We start from the raw sequence: 25,035 nt of genomic DNA on the forward strand, positions 1-25,035 counted from the left end.
CAGCAGTGGATTAATCTTGGTTGATGATGATAATGACGATATTATGAATGGGAAAATATAATATCAGCAATTTTAATAAATATAGTAATTCACATGACCGACAGAAATTCAAACAACTTAGAGAGGCCTTCATCCACCGGTGGATTGATTCAGGTTCATAATGATAATGGAAATATAAATAGATATAATATATTATCACCGATTTTGATAAATACAGCAATTCAAATGACAGAAAGGAGTAGAATCAGGCATGGGAGGCCTTTATCCAGCAATAGATGGGTTCAGGTCAATGATGATAAGGACGATAGAAATAGGTATAATATAGTAGTAGAATCAGGTTGCGGAACTCTTCATCCAGCAGTGAATTGATCCTGGTTGATGATGATGACGATATGAATATGTAGATAAATGTAATATCACCGATCTTGATAAATACAGAAATTCATATCACAGAAAGGAGTAGAATCAGGCTAAGGAGGTCTTTAATACTTTGGACGCGGAAGACGCACACGGTGCGTAATGATCAGGCGGCCGATCGATGTAATTAACGTGCATTTTAAAGGGGGCAATTAAAATCTCATTATCTTTTCAGCAGCAAAGACGTTAAGTAGTGGATTGGTTTAGGTCGATGATGATGATGATGACGATATGAATATGTAAATAAATATAATATCACCGATTTTGATAAATACAGAAATTCATATTACAGAAAAGAGTAGAATCAGGCTAGCGAGGTCTTTATTAAGCAGTGGATTGTTTCAGGTCGATGATGATGATGATGATAATGATGATAATGACGATATGAATATGTAAATAAATATAATATCACCGATTTTGATAAATACAGCAATTCATATGACAGAAAGGAGTAGAATCAAGCTAGGGAGGTCTTTATTAAGCAGTGGATTGGTTAAGGTCGATGATGATAATGATGACGATATGAATATGTAGATAAATATAATATCACCGATTTTGATAAATTCAGCAATTCTTATGACAGAAAGGAGTAGAATCTGGCTAGTGAGATATTTATTAAGCAGTGGATTGGTTCAGGTCAATGATGATGATAATGATAATGACCATATGAATATGTAGATAAATATAATATCACCGATTTTGATAAATACAGCAATGCATATGACAGAAAGGAGTAGAATCAGGCTAAGGAGGTCTTTAAGTAGTGGATTGGTTTAGGTCAATGATGATGATGATGACGATATGAATATGTAAATAAATATAATATCACCGATTTTGATAAATACAGAAATTCATATGAGAGAAAGGAGTAGAATCTGGCTAGGGAGGTCTTTATTAAGCAGTAGATTGGTTCAGGTCGATGATGATGATGATGATGACGATATGAATGTGTAGATACATATAATATCACAGATTTTGATAAATACATACATTCATATGACAAAAGGAGTAGAATCAAGCTAGGGAGGTCTTTATTAAGCAGTGGATGGATCCTGGTTGATGATGATGATGACGATATGAATATTTAAATAAATATAATATCACCGATTTTGATAAATATAGCAATTCATATGACAGAAAGGAGTAGAATCTGGCTAGGGAGGTCTTTATTAAACAGTGGATTGGTTCAGGTCGATGATGATGATGATGATGACGATATGAATATGTAAATAAATATAATATCACCGATTTTGATAAATACAGCAATTCAAATGACAGAAAGGAGTAGAATCAAGCTAAGGAGGTCTTTATTAAGCAGTGGATTGGTTTAGGTCGATGATGATGATGATGACGATATGAATATGTAGATAAATATAATATCACCGATTTTGATAAATACAGCAATTCATATGACAGAAAGGAGTAGAATCTGGCTAGTGAGATATTTATTAAGCAGTGGATTGGTTCAGGTCAATGATGATGATAATGATAATGACCATATGAATATGTAGATAAATATAATATCACCGATTTTGATAAATACAGAAATTCATATGACAGAAAGGAGGAGAATTAGGCTAAGGGGGTCTTTATTAAGCAGTGGATTGGTTCAGGTATATGATAATGATGATGATGATGATGACGATATGAATGTGTAGATACATATAATATCACAGATTTTGATAACTAAATACATTCATATGACAAAAGGAGTAGAATCAGGCTAGGGAGGTCTTTATTAAGCAGTGGATGGATCCTGGTTGATGATGATGATGACGATATGAATATGTTTTTAAATATAATATCACCGATTTTGATAATTACAGCTATTCATATGACAGAAAGGAGTAGAACCGGGCTAGGGAGGCCATTATCCAGCAGTGGATTAGTTCAGGTCGATGATATAAGAATGATAGAAATAGGTATAATATCACAAATTCGTTAAACCGATAGTAGTAGAATCAGGTTGCGGAACCCTTCATCCAGTAGTGGATTGATCCTAGTTGATGATGATGATGATTATGATGACGAAATGAATATGTCGATAAATAACATTAGAAATTAAATACTGTCAAGAATACAATCAACGTAGAGAGGCCTTCATCCAGTAGTGGATTTATTGAAGCTCGTGATAATAATGGCATTATATATAGATAGGTAGATAATAATGTTATATCACTGATTTTGATAAATATAACAATTCATGTGTAAGTAAGGAGTAGAATAAGGCTGAGGAGGCCTTCATCTAGCAGTGTATAGGTCAAGATTGATGATGATAGGGACGAAAAAAATAGGTAGATATTATACAATATCACACATTTTGATAACTATAACAATTCGTATTAATTTCTTTCATTGTTTGCAATGGCAACTTTTTTAGTATGGAAATTAGTAGCCTAGGTAATTATTCCATAAAAAAAGATTGAGTGAACAGCCACAAAGTATTTTAAAAAAATCAAATTTGGAATATCACGTTATCTATGATATGACGGACAGTGGTGGACACACCTGTCAGATTTTTATTTACGCAGTGAATTGTAGCAAGATTATGTTTTTTTCACCAAAAAAAAGTGCGCCAATGCCTACATTACGATATTTGAATAAAAATAATCGAATTTGTTTGTCAAATAAAGGATTAGAAGGTCTTAAGCGACGAAGACGTCATTCTGCTGTACGTTAAATGAAATATGGCGTATCGTATACGGTATGTAAGAAAATATCGGATGTAAACGTCAAGTACCTGTAAAATCATTGAAAATTTGTGAAATGTGGTCAATTCAAACGGTAGATGAATCGGTAGCGCACATTTCGAAGTGAAGATGTAAAAATAACAATAAAATGTCGCTTAAATGAGCTGTTAGTGAATTTTCCAAAATCTCTTAGGATAATAATAATGTAAGACTAGCTGAGCCAGCTGGCTCTCGCCAGTCTGTTTCGCTAGGTCTTGCAGACAGCTTGGCATCCTAATGACATGGTGTTGGATTTGAATACAATTATTGTGAAGAATGCATAGACGACGCCATAGTTTTCCCTTGTCACTGCCAATACAAATTTGAGGTCATCCGCGTTGTTTAGCCCGGAGTCTGGCCTTTAGAATGTTGCCTCATACCACCTCAGGCTGCTTGGTCTAGCAAAACAGCTGGCAATCACCGATTGCTACCACTGACATTTTGATAAATTATGTGTATAGGTAATATGAATGTTTCGTTAAATCACGTGCATTTAAATATGATAAATTATACATCTGAACCGCTCGAATACAAAGCAATATGTGATTATCATGAAAATAGCAATCCAATATAACGTTAATATTAATCTCCCGCGGGGCCCATTTAGAATAGAAGAAGGTACATAAGCAATGTAAAAAATAAATTTTAACATTATTTTGTTTCAATGTTGGTGCGGGACATTCATATCGAAAGAAATGTTGATAAATAATGAAGCAATGTATACATCTGAGAGGAATAAATCAATTCTGATTAGAATAGTAATTTATAAGACCCAAAGGTATGGAATCAGCTTAGAGGCCTTCATCCAGCAGTGGATTAATCCAGATGATGATGATAATGACGATATTATGAATAGGTAAATATAATATCAGCAATTTTGATAAATATAGCAATTCATATGACCGACAAAAATACAAATAACTTAGAGAGGCCTTCATCCACCAGTGGATTGATTCAGGCTCATGATGATAATGGCATTATAAATAAATATAATATAAAATTACCGATTTTGATAAATACAGCCATTTAAATGACAGAAAGGAGTAGAATCAGGCTAAAGATGCCTTTATCCAGCAGTGGATGGGTTCAGGTCGATGGTCGATAATATCAGAAATTCGTTAAACCGATAGTAGTAGAATCAGGTTGCGGAACCCTTCATCCAGCAGTGGATTGATCCTGGTTGATGATGATGATGATGACGATATGAATATGTAGTTAAATATAATATAACCGATTTTGATAAATATAGCAATTCAAATGACAGAAAGGAGTAGAATTAGGCTAGGGAGGCCTTTACACAGCAGTGGATTGGTTCAGATCGATGATGATAAAGACGGTAGACATAGGTATAATATCACAAATTCGTTAAACCGATAGTAGTAGAATAGACGTTGCGGAACCCTTCATCCAACAGTGGATTGATCCTGGTTGATGATGATGATGATGATGATGATGATGATGATGATGACGATATGAATATGTATATAAATATAATATCAGCGATTTTGATTAATACAGCAATTCATATGACGGAAAGGAGTAGAATTATAGGCCATCTATGGACTGAAGCCGAATGCGGTTTCAAACCGTGTGCCATACTAAGCTTATCTTTTCTGGTCTTGGAAATTTATTTCCACAAATTATATTATAAGCATCTGATCATATCCGTTTATACCATACACTTACACTTAAAAATTTAGTGAAAATATATTTTCATGAACAAAAATCATAAGTTTAGTATGGCACATGGATCTAAACCGCATTCGGTTTCAGTCCATGGATGGCCTCTTAGGATAGGGAGCCCTTTATCCAGCAGTGGATTGGTTCAGGTCGATGATGATTAAGACGATAGAAATAGGTATAATATCACAAATTCGTTAAACCGATAGTAGTAGAATAGAGGTTGCGGAACCCTTCATTCAGCAGTGGATTGATCCTGGTTGATGATGATGATGATGATGATGACGATATGAATATGTATATTGGTTCAAAAAAAATAGTATTTATAGCCATACTTTAAAAAAAGAACACTATGTGTGTATACATTTTTATGATGACGTTACAATTATTTTGAGGTTATGGGTACCTATTTAATTTTTGAGACGATGTTATGAATTAATTCGCATTTAATATCTCTCGGGAACATGATTAAATCAAATAAAGTATGTGTATCAGTCGATCCGATGTTTGTCAAAAATGTATTTTAATTTTAAATTATATTTATATCCAGGCTTTAAATAATTTTCATTGGTTCCAAAAAATATTATTTATAGCCATACTCTAAAAAACAAAAAAAGAACACTATATTGTGTGTATACATTATGATGACGTTACATTTATTTTGAGGTTATGGGTACTTGTTTAATTTTTGAGTCGATATTGTGAAATAATTCGCATTTAATATCTCTCGGAAACATGATTAAATTAAATAAAGTATGTGTATCACTCGATCCGATTAGGAATTGTCTGTCAAAATGCATTTTAATATAAATATCGCACTCAAAAGTATATTAGTACTACATTGTTGCAAACCTGTAATCGTGACAGCCGTAAAATATTATTTAAAAAGAATCGAATTTGGAACACCAGTGGCGAACGTGCCTGTTAGATTTTTATTTACGTAGTAAATTGTACCAAAATTATGGTTTTTTCACCGGAAAAAAGTGCGCCAATGCCTACATTACGATATTTGAATAAAAATAATCGAATCTGTTTGTCAAATAAACGATAAAAAGGTCTTAAGCGACGAAGACGTCATTCTGCGAGGCGTAAACAGTAAATATGGCGATTGCATACGGTGTGTAAGAAAATATCGGATATAAACGTCACGTACATGTAAAATCATGGAAAATTTCTGAAATGTGTTCAATTCAATCGGTAGCGCACATTTCGAAGTGAAGATATAAAAATAACAATAAAATGTCGCTTAAATGAGCTGTTGGTGTATTTTCCAAAATCTCTTAGGATAAAACTAACAAGCTAATCAAACTAACCAGATGTCAAATGTTATTGATTATATAAAAATATGCCTATTAATAACTACAATGACGTTCATTTCCAATTACTATGCCCAAAAAAATCTAGAACTATAATATGATAACGGGAGAATTTTATTAAAAGGTATTTTTGCGATTTGATTTGAGCTTTGGTATCAGGCAATAGTCGATTGTTTGTTTGTGATAGTATGATTAAATTTGATAGTTTGTTGACAGGTGTTAGGTAACCTTAAAATGGATATTCAGTTGAATTCAGAATTACAAAACCTAACCGAACCTAATAATAATATTATAATATTATGTCCATTTATAACTAATAAAACCATCCGTATTAAATTTACTTTTTCTACTGTCATGTTGACAGTTTAAGAATTCTATACCCTGCCGAATTCACGTACTTGGCAGATAATTTGCCTTATTCATGAATAAGGCAACGGGCTTGCATTTTTCATGAATTTGACAAAATTTTGCCGATTTCATGTAATACGCAATTTCACAAATTCGGTTCAGTTCAATTCATAGAACAAAAAATAGTGGACTCAGCTTAGAGAGGCCTTCATCGAGCAGTGTATTGATCCGGTGTAATTATGATAACGACGAAATGAATATATTATTATTATTTAAAAATGTTTGATAAATGCAGCAATGTATATAAGAGGAATGGAATTAGTTCTGAGACGGCTATATCGAGTAGTGGATTGATCCTGGTTCATGGTGATAATGAGGATATAAATGGGTAGGTACATCAATTTTGATAGATATAGCAATTCATATGACCAAGAGGATTATTGGAATAACCTTCACCCAGCATGGAATCCTAATAAGCATAGTGACACACATTGATTCTTCTATATAGTAACCACATGGATGCAAATAGTGGATAATAATATGACGTAGGTACTTCATAGTGCGATTATGGGATGAAATGATCATAATTGACTTTTTTAGTTGTCTATAAAGCATGAAATTTTCTTATATTGTGTAATAAAACGTTTAATTCAACATTATATAAATACTATCTATTAATAAAATTGTAAAAACCTTGTGTATTTATTACGTATAGTAAACGTCATTTTTAATTTACCTACCTACGTTGTCTATGAATATGACAGCTTAAATAAAAGTACTTTGTCTATGGTTCAAAATAAATAAAAATGCATGCGTAAATGATGCTCCGTCAATATTTTTTTAGGATTTTTTGATTAATCAACGTAGTTTTATATGTAGTTTTAATCTTTGATCATGATGATAATCGTTGAAATGTGGCCTTATTATTAAATTTAAATAAACTCATCGAATATTGTGAAGAGGCAAGGCAATGACGTACCTATTAATACATTGTTGTGTGATTTGTGACAGCCAGGAATTTTCGGATTAAATATGGGCAAAAATATATCTATAGGAAACGTATTTCTGAAAGTGATTGACTATTGTTTTTTTATGCTCGTTTATAGAGACATTAAAATATTATATTTATTATGCAATTAACGTAAACATTAACAATAAATGTCTTGATTGAAATTGATTATTTAATATGCTAATAGAAATGTCACATTTTTCGATTATTTCTGCAAATTCTAAATTTGAATTTTCACACGTCAAATGAACTTGTTTATATCACAAAAGAAAAAATTGAAAATCAATCATCTATTTTTTCAGTTTGACAGATAAATAGCAGTGACGTGGTTTTAGATTATATTTTCGTAGTAATTAGTGAGGAAATATGTATTTATTTCTTGTTCGTACGCCAATGTGCTACTTACAGATTTGAATAATTTTGTGGAATATTAATTTAGATATTTTGCAATATTGATTATATAGAAAGAATTAAGCGACATTATAATCGATTTGCGGTAGACGAAAGGCAAGATGCGAAAATGTATGGTGACGGATGTAAAACGCGATTTAAAAACGATAGTATCTGTGATTGTGTCAAGTTTTATCAGATTGTGCCCGATTCAAATGGAAGTAGATTCGGGACTCCAAAAATTGAAGTGAATTCCTTTAATAATCAACAAAGTGGTATTTAAATAATAAAGTTGACGTATTTTCAAAAATCTCTTAGAATAATAATATATAGGAGACTAGCTGAGCCAGCTGGCTCTCGCCAGTCTGTCTCGCTAGGTCTTGCAGACAGCTTAGCGTCCTAATGTATGGTGTTGAATTTTAATAAAATTGTGAGGTATGCAGAGACGGCGCCGTTTGACATTTCGCTGATTTTTAGCTTTTACAATTTGCAAGTCGTTACTTTCGATATAAATTTGGCGTCATATGCAGAGTCTATTCTGGATTCACCATCCCAGGCTGCTAGACCTAGCAGAATAGCAGGTAATTTGATTGCAATTCAATAATATAACGTTTATATTAATCTCACGCGTATCCCCTTGAGGTAATAGATGAAGATTAGCCATATAACTATTAAATTATTTTGTTTAATTGTCTAAAAAAATGCTTGCAGCTATAGAATAATATTTAAAAAACAAATTTTGAATTAACATTTTATATAATGTTTCCCGGTGCGGGACGTTCATATCGAAACAAATGTTGATAAAAGAAGGAACTCGTAGATCTGAGAGGAAGTAATTGGGTTAGAAAGGACTTCGTCTATTTATGTATTGATCCAAACTGATTATGATAATGGCATTATAAATATTTAAGTAGATATATGTATGTATATGTTACGCCTACGTGTGAAATTGCGTATTACCTACATGAAATCGGCTAAATTTTGCTTATTTCATAAAAATGCAAACCCATTGCCTTATTCATGAAATAGGCAAAACATCTGTCGAGTGCGTGAATTTGGCAGTAATTTTTCTGCCTAGTTCATGCATAGGGCAAATTAGATATTGGCGCTCCGCTCCGGTGGTGTTTTTTCCAAGTAAATCAAATTTGTCAAATGCTCATGCATTGGTCAATATAGATAGTGGCGCTCCGGTGGAGTTTTTTGCAAATAATCAAACTAACCAGATGTCAAATGTTATTGATTATATAAAAATATGCCTATTAATAACTACAATGACGTTCATTTCCAATTACTATGCCCAAAAAAATCTAGAACTATAATATGATAACGGGAGAATTTTATTAAAAGGTATTTTCGCGATTTGATTTGAGCTTTGGTATCAGGCAATAGTCGATTGTTTGTTTGTGATAGTATGATTAAATTTGATAGTTTGTTGACAGGTGTTAGGTAACCTTAAAATGGATATTCAGTTGAATTCAGAATTACAAAACCTAACCGAACCTAATAATAATATTATAATATTATGTCCAATTATAACTAATAAAACCATCCGTATTAAATTTACTTTTTTTACTGTCATGTTGACAGTTTAAGAATTCTATACCCTGCCGAATTCACTCACTTGGCAGATAATTTGCCTTATTCATAAATAAGGCAACGGGCTTGCATTTTTCATGAATTTGACAAAATTTTGCCGATTTCATGTAATACGCAATTTCACAAATTCGGTTCAGTTCAATTCATAGAACAAAAAATAGTGGACTCAGCTTAGAGAGGCCTTCATCGAGCAGTGTATTGATCCGGTGTTATTATGATAACGACGAAATGAATATATTATTATTATTTAAAAATGTTTGATAAATGCAGCAATGTATATAAGAGGAATGGAATTAGTTCTGAGACGGCTATATCGAGTAGTGGATTGATCCTGATTCATGGTGATAATGAGGATATAAATGGGTAAGTTCATCAATTTTGATAGATATAGCAATTCATATGACCAAGAGGATTATTGGAATAACCTTCACCCAGCATGGAATCCTAATAAGCATAGTGACACACATTGATTCTTCTATATAGTAACCACATGGATGCAAATAGTGGATAATAATATGACGTAGGTACTTCATAGTGCGATTATGGGATGAAATGATCATAATTGACTTTTTTAGTTGTCTATAAAGCATGAATTTTTCTTATATTGTGTAATAAAACGTTTAATTCAACATTATATAAATACTATCTATTAATAAAATTGTAAAAACCTTGTGTATTTATTACGTATAGTAAACGTCATTTTTAATTTACCTACCTACGTTGTCTATGAATATGACAGCTTAAATAAAAGTACTTTGTCTATGGTTCAAAATAAATAAAAATGCATGCGTAAATGATGCTCCGTCAATATTTTTTTAGGATAATTTGATTAATCAACGTAGTTTTATATGTAGTTTTAATCTTTGATCATGATGATAATCGTTGAAATGTGGCCTTATTATTAAATTTAAATAAACTCATCGAATATTGTGAAGAGGCAAGGCAATGACGTACCTATTAATACATTGTTGTGTGATTTGTGACAGCCAGGAATTTTCGGATTAAATATGGGCAAAAATATATCTATAGGAAAAGTATTTCTGAAAGTGATTAACTATTGTTTTTTTATGCTCGTTTATAGAGACATTAAAATATTATATTTATTATGCAATTAACGTAAACATTAACAATAAATGTCTTGATTGAAATTGATTATTTAATATGCTAATAGAAATGTCACATTTTTCGATTATTTCTGCAAATTCTAAATTTGAATTTTGACACGTCAAATGAACTTGTTTATATCACAAAAGAAAACAATTGAAATCAATCATCTATTATTTCAGTTTGACAGATAAATAGCAGTGACGTGGTTTTAGATTATATTTTCGTAGTAATTAGTGAGGAAATATGTATTTATTTCTTGTTCGTACGCCAATGTGCTACTTACAGATTTGAATAATTTTGTGGAATATTAATTTAGATATTTTGCAATATTGATTATATAGAAAGAATTAAGCGACATTATAATCGATTTGCGGTAGACGAAAGGCAAGATGCGAAAATGTATGGTGACGGATGTAAAACGCGATTTAAAAACGATAGTATCTGTGATTGAAGTGAATTCCTTTAATAATCAACAAAGTGGTATTTAAATAAAAAAGTTGACGTATTTTCCAAAATCTCTTAGGATACTAATATAAAGGAGATAATAATATATAGGAGATTATTTATGATTAATTTACTTAGTTATGCTTATTAGGATTCAATGCTGGGTGAAGGTTATTCCAATAATCCTCTTGGTCATATGAATTGCTATATCTATCAAAATTGATGTACCTACCCATTTATATCCTCATTACCATCATGAACCAGGATCAATCCACTACTCGATGAAGCCGTCTCAGAACTAATTCTATTCCTCTTTCATAATTATATATTGCTGCATTTATCAAACATTTTTATACAATAATAATATATTCATTTCATCGTTATCATAATTAGAACGGATCAATACACTACTGGATGAAGGCCTCTCTAAGCTGATTCCACTATTTTTTGTTCTATGAATTGAACTGAACCGAATTTGTGAAATTGCGGATTATTTGAAATCGCAAAATTTTGACAAATTTATGAAAAATGGAAGCCCGTTGCCTTTCATGAATTAGGCAAATTATCTGCCAAGTGAGTGAATTCGGCAGGGTATAGAATTCTTAAACTGTCAATATGTCAGTAGAAAAAGTAAATTTAATACGGATGGTTTTATTAGATATAATTGGACATAATATTATATTATTATTATTAAGTTAGGTTAGGTTAGGTTTTGTTATTCTGAATTTAACTGAATGTCCATTTTAAGGTTACCTAACAACTGTCAACAAACTATCAAATTTAATCATACTATCACAAACAAACAATCGACCATTGCCTGATACCCAAGCACAAATCAAATCGCGAAAATACCTTTTAATAAAATTCTCCCGTTATCATATTATAGTTCTAGATTTTTTTGGGCATAGTAATTGGAAATGAACGTCATTGTAGTTATTGATTGCTATATTTTTATATAATCAATGACATTTGACATCTGGTTAGTTTGATTAATTGCAGAAAACACCACCGGAGCGCCACTATCTATATTGACCAATGCATGAGCATTTGACACATTTGGTTTAGTTGAAAAAAACACCACCGGAGCGCCAATATCTTATTTGCCCTATGCATGAACTAGGCAGAAAAATTACTGCCGAATTCACGCACTCGACAGATATTTAGCCGATTTCATGTAGGTAATACGCAATTTCACACATTAGGCGTAACATATACATACACATATCTACCTACATATTTATAATGCCATTATCATAATCAGTTTGGATCAATACATATTATAGACAAAGTCCTTTTTAACCCAATTCCTTCCTCTCAGATCTGAGTTTCTTCTTTTATCAACATTTGTTTCGATATGAACGTCCCGCACCGGGAAACATTATATAAAATGTTAATTCAAAATTTGATTTTTTAAAAATAATTCTATAGCTGCAATCATTTTTTTAGATAATGAAACAAAATAATTTAATAGTTAAAATTTATTTTTTATATAGCTAATATTCTTCTATTACCTCAAGGGGATACGCGTGAGATTAATATTAACGTTATATTATTGAATCGCAATCAAATTACCTGATATTCTGCTGGGTCTAGCAGCCTGGGATGGTGAATCTAAAATAGACTCTGCATATGACGCCAAATTTATATCGAAAGTAACGACTTGCAAATTGTAAAAGTGAAAAATCAGCGAAATGTCAAACGGCGCCGTCTCTGCATACTTCACAATTTTATTAAAATCCTCCAATACCATACATTTTTTTTTTTTTAGAATTATTAATAACCATGTCCTTGTTTTTTCGTTTAAGGTGGTTGTTAGTAATTTTGAACAATCACAAACACCCAGGCTTTGAGAAAAACACATAAATGTTTTTGTCATGACTGGGAATCGAACCCAGGAACTCTCGGGTGGAAGGCGAGCGCCTTACAAACTGCACCACGAGAGCCGCCAGGACGCTAAGCTGTCTGCAAGACCTAGCGAGACAGACTGGCGAGAGCCAGCTGGCTCAGCTAGTTATATATTATTATTATAATAAAAATTGGACAGTAAAAATATTTTACATTTAACACACCAATAAAAATTATAATAACATAGGATCAAATGCGCTCTTGTTGGCTAAATAACAATGTCTGCTTCTGAAGTGTATTGGAGAAATCCAGCGATGCATATAAATATTTGTTCATTTATTTTCACTGAGTGTTTGGTCCCATTTTTTTTTATTAATTGCATTATTGATGACATGCTTATCTACTATATTTAATATACATCTAATGGCAAGTATTAGGTCCGGAATAAATTTTCCCTGCAATATTTTTATCTACGGGCGTTTTTTATACGTTAAACATTTTCCTTTATATTTTTTAAATATAAATTGAAACCCTTTTTCTAATGCGAGGAAGCTAAGTGCATAATAGAATAGACAGTTTTGTAGTACCCCTATAACATGTCAGTATTATATTCAGTGGTATGCTGGAATAGACAGGCGGATAGAAAAGCCGTGACGCTGCGGCGCGCGGTACCGCATTTTAAATTTAAAGCATTTTCCCGTCCGACAGATGCCTGTCTTTTTCCTTTTGCCCGACGCCGCTGTTTTAATTCTTTAATACTCTTGCGGAAAAAGAATGTAAGAAAATGCAATTGTATTTCATATATTTTAATCATCCGTTTTTAAATATACAGTACGCGTATTTTTCTTATTTTACCATGTGGATTAAATAATTAAAAAAAAAACTTAACTTAAACATTACCACCACATGATTACCTTCATTCATGGTACAATAGCTAGAGATACGTACAGCCAGTGAAATTTAGATTTTCCAACATGCCTCTTAGGTTTGCATCAAAAATTATTTAGGCTAGTCGACCCGACCCATCTTCATTAAATTTGTTGGATATATCCATTCGATTTTAGTAGACACATTGTAATACTTTGAGTTACGTTAGATTTCTCAAATTCTAGTAAGCTTTGTAGTTATATAATATGCTACATGCTATCTTCATTCTTGAAAAAACTTAGCTAGATACAGTAGGTCAACATTTACTAAACTTATTCTCCTTCAAGAATTAGTCCGGACTAGTTCTGACGGTCATATAGGAAGGAGTGGGTTACAACACAGACAAATATTAATATTAAGTTTTATTTGAATAATGTAATTAATATTAAAAATTAGGCATATAAGGTACCTGGTCCCATAATTCTGAGAAAAAAAGCATCGAGTATATGCAGCCGTTATTATCATAGCTCGCGCAGTAAACAAGAATTTTCAGTCGAGATCTTACCCCTCGCCAACGGGGTGTGCTTTTTTAATTTTCTTATTAATATAATAATTACTCTAAACCTAAACTATAATGTGTTATTTGTCTGAAACTATAAAATATTAACCATTCGCTACTCAAGTTTTTGTTCATTGGATTCATTACACAGTAATTTTAATATTACTAACGCATATTATGTAGTGGATACCCGAGATTCATTTGACATTATAAATAGTTTCCAACCGTTTAAATAAAATACAAATCACTTTAAATTATCAAGTATAATTACAGTTCACATAAATATATTAATCGTCCTCATAGGCTTGTTTAATATATTTACTTTGCTACATATTTTTTCCGACTAATAATACACTTTGTTTACGAGATCTCCGATATTTTTGCTGCTATTCATATTTGTCTCTCATAACTTTATTATCTAAGAAATTGGAAGCTTTAGTTGTTTATTTTTATAATGTGCTAAGGTAACGTGATATTGTTGATTGGAAAAGGAATATTTATTATGTGTTTAACCAAATTGTTTTGGATATTGATATATTTCACTAATGTGAACAAGAGAATATAACATAGAAAAGTTGTTATATAAATACAAAATATGTTATGGTTTTATTTAGCTCACTAAGTGTTCTTTCTAGTACTTATTTTAATATTTTCACAATTTCGTAATATGTTTGTAAGTATTTATTGTTACTTTTGCACCACATATTTCATTGAACATACATAATTTAAAAACATCTCATGCATATTATACAACCTAGAAAAAATCTTTTTGTAGAAAAAATACGACATCGTAATTGGAAAAGCACATTGGTACGAATCCAGTGTATACAGGTTCAAGTCCCGTAGGGTGTCGTATTTTTTTTCTACAAAAAGATTTTTCTAGTGTGTGTCAGTTGTCGTATTTTTTTTACAAAATGCTTTTTTTCTAGTGTGTATATGTATAAGATGTTTTCAAATTATGTATGTTCAATATAAAAAATGTTACATTTCAAAATATTGTGTCTTACTCATATTTTTCATGTTATATAATGAACGTTTTGAACTTTCGATTACGAACTTATCATTTGTAATATTCAATTATGTACGTAAATAAATAAACTTAAATAATTGTATTGGATTTGAATTGAATTATAATGAAAAAATAAACGCAATTTAAAGAAAATCATTTGATAAAAACTTATGTTAATGTGATATTCATCTTAGTAAATAATAATACTTTTTTTTAAATATCGACTCTAAATAATATAAGTAGGTATAATACTCAGTATACTTATGTATAGGGACATTATATTGACAGAAAATTATCTACTAGGTACTCAGTGTCGGTTAAAAAGTATCAATACTTACTTCTTCCTTATTTATGTATATGTATTATTATTTTATAATTCAATACAAATCAGATTGTTATCTTGATTGTCAATAAATATTTTATTTTTCTTATTCTTTTCAGATTTCACAATATACAGTGTTCAAGAAAAGTTAATATCAAAACATAATAGTCATAATCAAATTATCACACCACAAATATTCCAACTAAACACGCAAACATCAGTGACATAATAATTTAATAGATTGTCTGAATGCAAGTCATATTTACAAGCCGCAGGAACGTGGCAGATGACAGAAACATTTAATTGCCTAATACGTTTTACTATTGCACACAAATCGGCTTAAAAATAATTACTTTGACAACTAAAAATAACATTGTAAAATAATATTTATGTATACTTATGTGTATTCATCAAAACAATTAGCATTGTCGAACAAAACTATAACAATATAAAACTTATTTTTCATTGTGTTTTACGATTGGCGATAAAAGTGTATCAAAATATTATCAGTTTTATTGAAAATGTGTTTAAAAATAACAGATAATTTTAAAGCAGTTAAACTTAATAGATATTCAAAAAACAACTTTTAATGTATAACTATTTTCTATAATGAAATAAATTTAAACTCAACAAACTTTACAATACATGTGAATAAATAAAATAAAATAAATTATAGCTGGTCATCCATTTGTAAACGATATCATTTATAAAAAATGGCCTGTCCATTTCGACGAGCGTCAACACAACAGCAGCTGACCAACGGTTCGCCTGGAGCGGGAGCAGTAAGTCGGGGCTCAATTCCCAATAGGATCGAGGGTCTGCAATCCAGGCAGAGCTCATTCCACCTTCTAGGAGACGAACACAGCGATGATCAGAATACTCTGAACCTCAAACATCTGAGTGCAGCGCTGCAGATTCTGACGGCACCAAAGGTAAGATATTTAAAAATTTCTTCATAAACATTATAATAACGTCCAAACACAAAAAATGTGTTATTAGTAATAAATACACCCACGATGGCCTCTACAGTGTCGAGGGTCCCAGGTTTGAATCTTGGGTCTGGCAAGTACACACGTACTGTTTTTCAATTTGTGCATGAGTCAGAGTATAGACCTAATAGGTTGAGCAAATGTCTGACATCCATTTCTCGTAAAAATAAAATCTGTTAATACAAATCTCTACTCTGTGGAGGCCCATATGACCCTATCAGGATCGGACATGGTAAAAAAAAAAGAAGAAGTAATAAATAGAATGTTTAATAATTTAACATTTTTGAAATCAAATAATATGTTCTAAGTTAAATGAACTTTTTAACTACTACTGTTTCTATACAAATATCATTAATTAAATCATCAGTTAAGTTAAATACATATTGTTTATTTCCAATATAATTTATAGGTACACGACTACTAATTTGCAAAATACTATGCAATTATTTTATTACTAGAAATAATACCAGGTAGCAGTATCACCTGTCAACAATATTATCGATGCGCTCAATGTGTTCAATGCTCAAACTGAGATGGAAAGAGAGGGTCTGTATGTGTGCTGTACTGTGTTGCACTGCGTTACAGATAGACTGATAAATCTAGATAAATATAATACAATGTACCTACATTATAGTTAATGATTTAATATTAATTGTTAACAAAATTCTAAATAGTATGCCGTTATTACTGGGTCAGCATTTTGGAGTAATGGTAGAATGGCAGATTCTGAAATTGTGGATGCGGGCTCAATTTCTGCATCTTATCACATTTTATTTTTTTCAATGTGTGCTCAATTGGATTAATAAATGGTTAAACATCGTCAAAAATACACATTTTTTATATTATGGGACTACTGCACTGATGTTTCTTAAACAAATGTGATCTCTAGTAGTTTGGTTGAAAATAAATAAAGATATGTATTGTAAAATTTATGAACTATAAAAATGATTAGATACTGAGTTATTTACTTGTGCGTCTGGTGGTTAGTATATGCCGCTCTCTGGAGGATTTTTTTTTCTATAAACCCTTCAGCTTAAGAAGCACTATTGTAAAATGATAAATACATCATCAAAAATTCGAGAGAACACTTTAAGAATATTATTTTACATTTTGTTTACTTTGTTCTTAAATATGGTATGATAATTTCGTATTTATAACCATTACGCAACACAATAACGTTCCTATTCTGAATAAATTTTCAAATATATTAATACTACTTCGTTAACAAAGCAATTAAAACGGGTTCTGTTTTGAAATTTAAATCGGTTTACTTGGCAATTAAACTTAGAACTATAATTTTACGCGGCTTTTGTTTGCCTTGAAAAATAAAATAATAAAGCCACGATATTTCACTAACTGCTATCACGTTTTATTATTATGCACCTATGAGAGAACAAAAGAGGTTTTAAATAATATAACAAAAATATGTACTTTAGAAAGTTTTTTAAAGTAGTACGTACTGATAAAATCTATACTTTTTACACCAGACTTTATGCAAATATCATCAGTGTTTTGCTAAAAGTAAAAATGTAAAAAATACGTGAAAAAATATATTTAATATATTTTATAATATATATTCTTTTTAACACAACAACAAGCCATGAGACCCAAGGTTAATAGTGTATTCAGTAATAAAAGATAAACACTCATAAACATCCAGGTTTTGAGAAAATCACGTAAATATATTGTAACCTCACGGAAAATCGAACTCGGGACCCTGAATGAAAGTCCAGCACTAACGCACACTGGACTACGAGTGCCGCAAAACATTTTGTCAGTATGCAGTTACTATTAGTACCTGAAGATACTGTAAGGAAAAATCAGATTTCAAACAAAATCTCAAATAAAATAGTGCAAAACATCAATAATATAATATTTATACATAATATTTATTTTTAAATTCGGCTGCCAGTCATTTCATGCCCAAAACGGCTAAAACTGTGGCGTAAAAAATACTTTACATAAGTCGTATGAGACACCGACTTCCCTTTAATAGTCATTCAACTATTATAAAAATGTTTTCTTATTTTTTTCTATATTTTCATCGATAGTTGATGTGATAGACCGAACAACCCTCTCCTCATCTTTAACATCTTTACACCCTTCTTACAATCTCATCTATAAATACTTAACTTGTTTTTTTCATAAAGACTACCGAAAACCTTTTTCCAGTATTTTCACTACGTGACTGCACTTTATTTTATTTTTAACATGCATTTTATTGTGAATTTTTGGTTTCGTCATTTTAAAATATTAAAAAAGACACCGAGCATATCAAAATACGTTTTACTTATTTGCCTACTAAACTACTTACTGAGAACAAACTAAGATACCAATATTATGAGTAAAAATTGACAAATATCATAAATATGTGTACCGATTTCAAAACAGATATTTATACGTATATAGCGCGGCAAATTTAAAAAATGGGAACATTTCGATCAGTCGACGTGCATTGTTTTATCTATAAAATTTCTCAATAATCATATAAAAAAGTTTCACGTTAAAATATAGACACGTATGCTATAAAATTAAAATATAAAATAATGCCTTCATTGAAATAAATTCCTTAACGTAGATATATCAATAGATAACGGAAAACGGTAAGCGTAAATATTTTGCGAAAACGAGTAGGATAAAAGCCTTAATGTCAAAACCTATCGATCGAAAGCGATCTTAAAGGACTGCCTGTGATGTTTTATTCCATATTATTCTGTATTTTCGCCCTCCTTTAGTATTTACCACAATCTGCTCTACCCTCTTTTAAAACACGGGGGTTCACCTTTTCATATTTGGTTCCCTCGGGGTTGGTTACCCAAAGCCATCTATATCTGCGTTTTATTTATAAACAGTCTACCTAAAAAATACCTTACACATTTTATGGATGTATTTTCGTGTCTCTCAATGTACTGGTTATGTATTAAACTAAAATTAAGATATCTTTAGGTTTAGTCACGTTTAGATCAATAATTCAATTATTTACGTTTATGTTAATGAAGATTATAGGTATTTTTTATATATTTTATAGAAATTAATAGAAAAACAAATACTTTTAATAATATTACATCAGTTATTCAGTACAAAGATTACTCATTGTATTAAAGAGGGGGTTATTCATAGTTTGTAGCGATTGCAGAACGTTTTTAGTAGGTACTTATGATAAAATTTACGCCATTTACGACTTATAATACTGTAGATTCCTGGTTTGAGTCACAGGTGTGGAAAAATTTTTATGTTTTTTTGTAATGTGTATTTAAACCAAGAGTATGGAATTGGTTGAGCAAGTGGAAACATCCATTTCTCGCAAGAAATAAAACTATTAATACAACCTTTACTTTGTAGAGGCCCATTCGACTGCTTAATGTGCAAACCCCCTAATCCTATAAATAAATGGGTTTTCGTTCTTCACACAAAGCAGCCAACTGTAGGTGCCAAATTTCCAATATTGTAAACTCCGCTTTGTTTATAAATTTTCTTTAAAAAAGAAGCTAAGATAATAGTGTATTAATTCATTATGCAGTTTATTTGTAAAAAAAAATCATAGTGTATTTTTGGAATTATTAAATTCCGCTCGATAGTTAAATTATTAGGTTTTTTTCTATTTCACAAACAATTTGCCCAAATGCAGTTAGCTATTTTGTAGATTAAGCAGTCAATATGATCTTCTTCGGATCGAACATCGTAAATAAATGAATTGTAGAAAAATCTATTATTCACATTGGAAGCATTGTTGCTATTTAATAATTTACAAAATATTTTTAAATTATTAAATTTTGATGGTACATTCTATAAAAGAAAGTATTTTTATTATATAAAGTGGTCCTGGAAAATACATTACAGTGCTTTAAGTATGTAGTTTTGTACAAATATGAATCCTAAGGTAATCAATTAATCCAATCAGTAGCCTCAGTAATATTTGTGATGGCTTTGCGTTCAAAAATGTATTTACCTTCATCTTTATAAAAAAGGTTTACTACATTGCTAAGATATATTTATTAATTAATAATTAAATATTATCAGAAAAAAATACAGTACTTAATGCAAATCGATTCGATTAGTGATTTAACTTATTATGGTTTTTTGGCGCCAATATTCGGATAATACTTTTGGAAAAATTTAAATGCACGTATGATAGTTATGTTGAAAGTAACCAACAAATGAATGGATTCATATAAAAACTAAATAAATAATAATTAAAGCATAAAAAAATACCTGAATAAAAAATAACACGTGGTGTATTATTATTATTCATCCTATACCCACAGGTATTTCTCTCACGTTACAAGAAGTCCTCGATCCCTGTGTGGCCTTTGAATATTTCACGTGTATACTCCTTCACACAATTTTAATAAATATGGTGGATAACCTTATACGTAGAGCGAATATCTTCATCCTTATTATATTTAAATATTCCTCAATATTATACGTATCACTCATTTACTTATACCGTTTTTATTATTACACAGATCTTCTCTTTTTACGTTTCTGCGCATTCCTTTATACTGATATGAAATACCATCATATCTATAATATAGCCCAATTGCTATAAGTAAATTAATTTTTATAATCTTCAAATATATTATGTCATTTGATATCATTAAATAGAAAAATTTACATACAATATTTTAGAAAAAATCTGAACAAAAATTAGTTTCAATATTTAAAATTATTTTTACGTATTTATAAAAAAAAAATTATACCAATGATGGCTACAAGCAACAACAGATTCGATTCGATTGTCGTCTCGATGTTAATTTTCCTATGTAAAGCTTTGGAACAAAATACACGACTGTGATTGAGTCGACACGTTGTTTCCCTAAGACAAACGATGGTTGTCGAGTTTCTGTTCTTTATTCTTGAAAATTATTGCTGTTTCTTATGACAATATTTTCATAAGTAAGTTATTCTTACAAAACCATAAAAATAAACTTGATAAAACCGGCTCCAGATATTATGTAGAAAAATTAAAAGAAACATCATATTATATTCGCTCTAAAATGATTGGCTAAATCTACAAATGTATATTTTTCGGTTTTATCTCCAGTATGCTAACAAAACCAACAAAACAATTTAATTATATTATGCATAGGCTCATCAAGAATATTCTTTAATCTTTATTCGTTAGCCGGCGCTCTTAAAAACGCTGCTCGGTGTCGTTAAATCAACGGTCATCTTGGAACTTTGTCGTTAGGTGTAAAGTAATGATAATATTTCGATTTAACACCCGATTCGATAAGAATTACTCCAAAGTTTAAATCGATTAGTCTAAAATTAGTATAATATTAAATGAATCTAATGAATTGTTAAATTATTTTATTAATACTATAAAAGATACTATAATAGTGTAGTTGTAGCAAAAAAATAGTTTAGTAGTAGTGAAACAACTATAGAAATATCCAGGTTTAAGAAAACATATTCTTATATTAATTGTGATCTCACCAGGAATCAAACCCTCTAAATAAGAAACAGGTGCATTATTCATTGGAATGCAAGAGTTAGTACGTGAAAATTTTAACATTAGAATAATTGATTCAAATTATTGTCGAAATTTACATTCAACGAGTTATATTATGCTACTATATTAAAATTTTTAACAGTGTTTTTTTTATTAATCTGATACAAAGAAATAAAGTTGTCATTAAAAGTGTATTTTTGTTAATATATTAAAATTCATTCCCAATTATTAGTCTCGCCCCATCTGTGACATACTAATTCCCGGTCGAGTATTAAAAAAGTTTTCTTCTTCCATAATTTGTGTATAACTGAGAAATATAACGATCGTATTTAATGCGGAAAAGTTTTACGTTTTTCTTAATAGCCAATTTAAGAGCATTAAAGTGAATGGATATGAAAAAATAAATGAACTCATCTTAAAAATAACGAAGGTAGGTATTTTAACGCGTGGAGAAAAAATACGCGAAATGTCACCCACGCCACGTGCAAAGTTAATGTTCCGAGACGCTGAACTTTGAAAAAAAGATTTTAATATCAATTTTATATTGAAGTCACGATATTTTTTAACTTTCACTAAGCTACTCACAAATACCTGCGTTTAACTTTTTAATTGTTCTTTATAAATATTCTGATGGTATTTTATCAAAATATAATGTATAAATATATCTAAATTTTTCACCAAATATATTATAATATTATGAGGCCTAGAAATAAAGCATGAAAATGTGAATTTGTGTGAACAGTTAGTTGTACGTAATTAAAGCATCTTTATAATAACTATATCAGGACATATATTTATGATACTTTAGATATCTTTAAAGCACAAATCCAGAATTTTGATTTAACATGAGAACGTCCGTTTGCTGGTAGAGTCAACTTAAGGGGACGCTCTACAGAATTGCCCTTCAGAATTGAAAATATGATTTTTTTACATGTGGTCCGGAATTGTTGCTCTACTGGTAATATTCAAAGGTTGCCGACAATGCTTTGGTCTAAAGTAATAATAATGTTCTCTTAATTAAATTTAAATCATAACACTGTCAAAGTGAATAAAATATGGAGTGACCAAAAAATGATATCTTATAATATACGTAAATGTTACTAAATCCAATTTGTTAATCAGCTGTTTGGTGGGAAATATTGCAACCAATATGATGGATAGCCACGATATAAACTTAATAATATATTAATTACGTTTTAACCTGAAATTGTCCGAGATCTAAACATACGAAGGATGTTGAAATACATATCTACCTACATTTTTATTTCATGTGCTATCCAAAAAACATTATTAATGAATAGTATTTATTTTGAATGTGTAAGACCTATTACATAATTATTAAAAAAAATAGGTACATATTGTTTAATTCTAATGCATATTTAAAAAAAAGTGGAATATAGTGATGTCTGTTTATTATAAAAAGAAAGTGACTTTTTAATAAAAAAATGAAAATATAATTAATTATATTTTCATTTCTTTTAAAATGGAATTCTACCAAGTAAATGCTAACTCAATTAATGACTTTTTATTACCTACCCGATTAGCTTAATTAAACTTTTACAAACAAGTAACGCAGTTTTACTTTTACAAAAATAGGTAGGTACAAAATTATTGTATTTTGTTGGTAAGTAAAGCCACTGCAAGAAATAATTTATATAAAAAATGATTATAAACGTAGAGACACCCAGAGATTATTTTTTTATTCAAAACTAGCGTCGCTGAGAAGATAGCAAAGTTACCGAAAGTCACGCCAGGGCTGTCGAAGACCAATTACTTATTTTGATAATAAGTGTTTTTAATTGTCTGCAATTTGGCGGAAAATATAAAATATACAATTGCTTACCATTCGGTTATCCAATGAGCTCGGTTTTATTTAATCTTCTGCAAACATCCTACAGTTTTATTTTTTATCTTGTCCATCTCGCGTAAGGCTATCTGATATTATAAAAGTCACACAGTACAACAGTATTTAAATTTAATATGTAATTGTACAGGTTTAATTAAAAACTATAACGAAATTAACATTTTAATGATTTACAGATTTTTCTATATTATATCAACTTAATACCAATTTTAATGATACAAGATGCATATTACGATATACTCAAAATACACATCATCAGATAATATGTGAAATATTTTGATAAGCAAAAAAATAAGAACAATACAAAAATAACATAACATAATCAGCTAGTCTTTTCATACTTATTTTAGATGAATGTTGTATGCCGTTTGACGCTTGGAAATATCTAATTATTCCATCTGTACTACTGTACAGATGGAATAATAAGAAAATAGCTTACTAGCAATTTTAAACATTAAAGTTGTAACTCTTTAAAACGTTCCATTAGATTGATATTATTTTGACAGCCCTGTATTCCATCGGCCGGCATCAGGTTACGTCGCATACATTTTATATTTGAAGATAATAATACTAATAATTATAATGATTATTCATTCTACCGAGAATTGTAATTAATAGTTATTGCGTTTCTTAAAATAAATCCCCGATGGTTAGAGGTTTTTGAGGTTAGACTGAATTAAAATGACATCTTTTCAACGCTGAAGTTAATTTCTGACTGAACTATGAATGACCTTGTCCTGTTCAGCTCAGTCTTAATAAGCACGTACATTAATTTCCTTTTTTGATGTTGCACTTTCAACGACGGGTCATTTATAATCATATTTAAATATAATTTGAGGTATTTATAGACTATAATGGAAAGGCTAAGCAATCATAAAATAAATAAATAGATCCAACAAAATTAAAAAATTGAGAATGTGGTCAGATAGAGAAAAAGATGAATAAAATTCTGCAATGGACGCGTAGAAACAATGTGAAAAAACTAGGGTCGCACATAATATCGTGATGTTTAAAATACTGGCCAGTTTTTGTCTTTCCAATAAGTCCCCAAAATTTAGAGATAATTAGAAACCAACTTTGCAAAAATAA

General features: G+C 30.3%; 1 protein-coding gene across 1 annotated transcript in view; it reads left to right on the plus strand.

The window, feature by feature from the left end:
• Positions 1-25,035, plus strand: part of Gycalpha99B (guanylate cyclase 1 soluble subunit alpha 2) — a 245,936-nt gene that overhangs the window by 10,843 nt on the left and 210,058 nt on the right. The window contains exon 2 of the mRNA XM_085960885.1: positions 15,758-16,570. Within this exon, the coding sequence (XP_085817011.1) occupies positions 16,352-16,570 (219 nt within the window). The 5' untranslated portion in view covers positions 15,758-16,351. The remainder of the gene's footprint in view (positions 1-15,757; positions 16,571-25,035) is intronic.

Source organism: Rhyacophila brunnea, unplaced genomic scaffold (genome assembly GCF_057557595.1).
Source record: "Rhyacophila brunnea isolate RB1 unplaced genomic scaffold, BYU_Rbru_1.0 scaffold_12, whole genome shotgun sequence".
Classification (NCBI taxonomy): domain Eukaryota; kingdom Metazoa; phylum Arthropoda; class Insecta; order Trichoptera; family Rhyacophilidae; genus Rhyacophila; species Rhyacophila brunnea.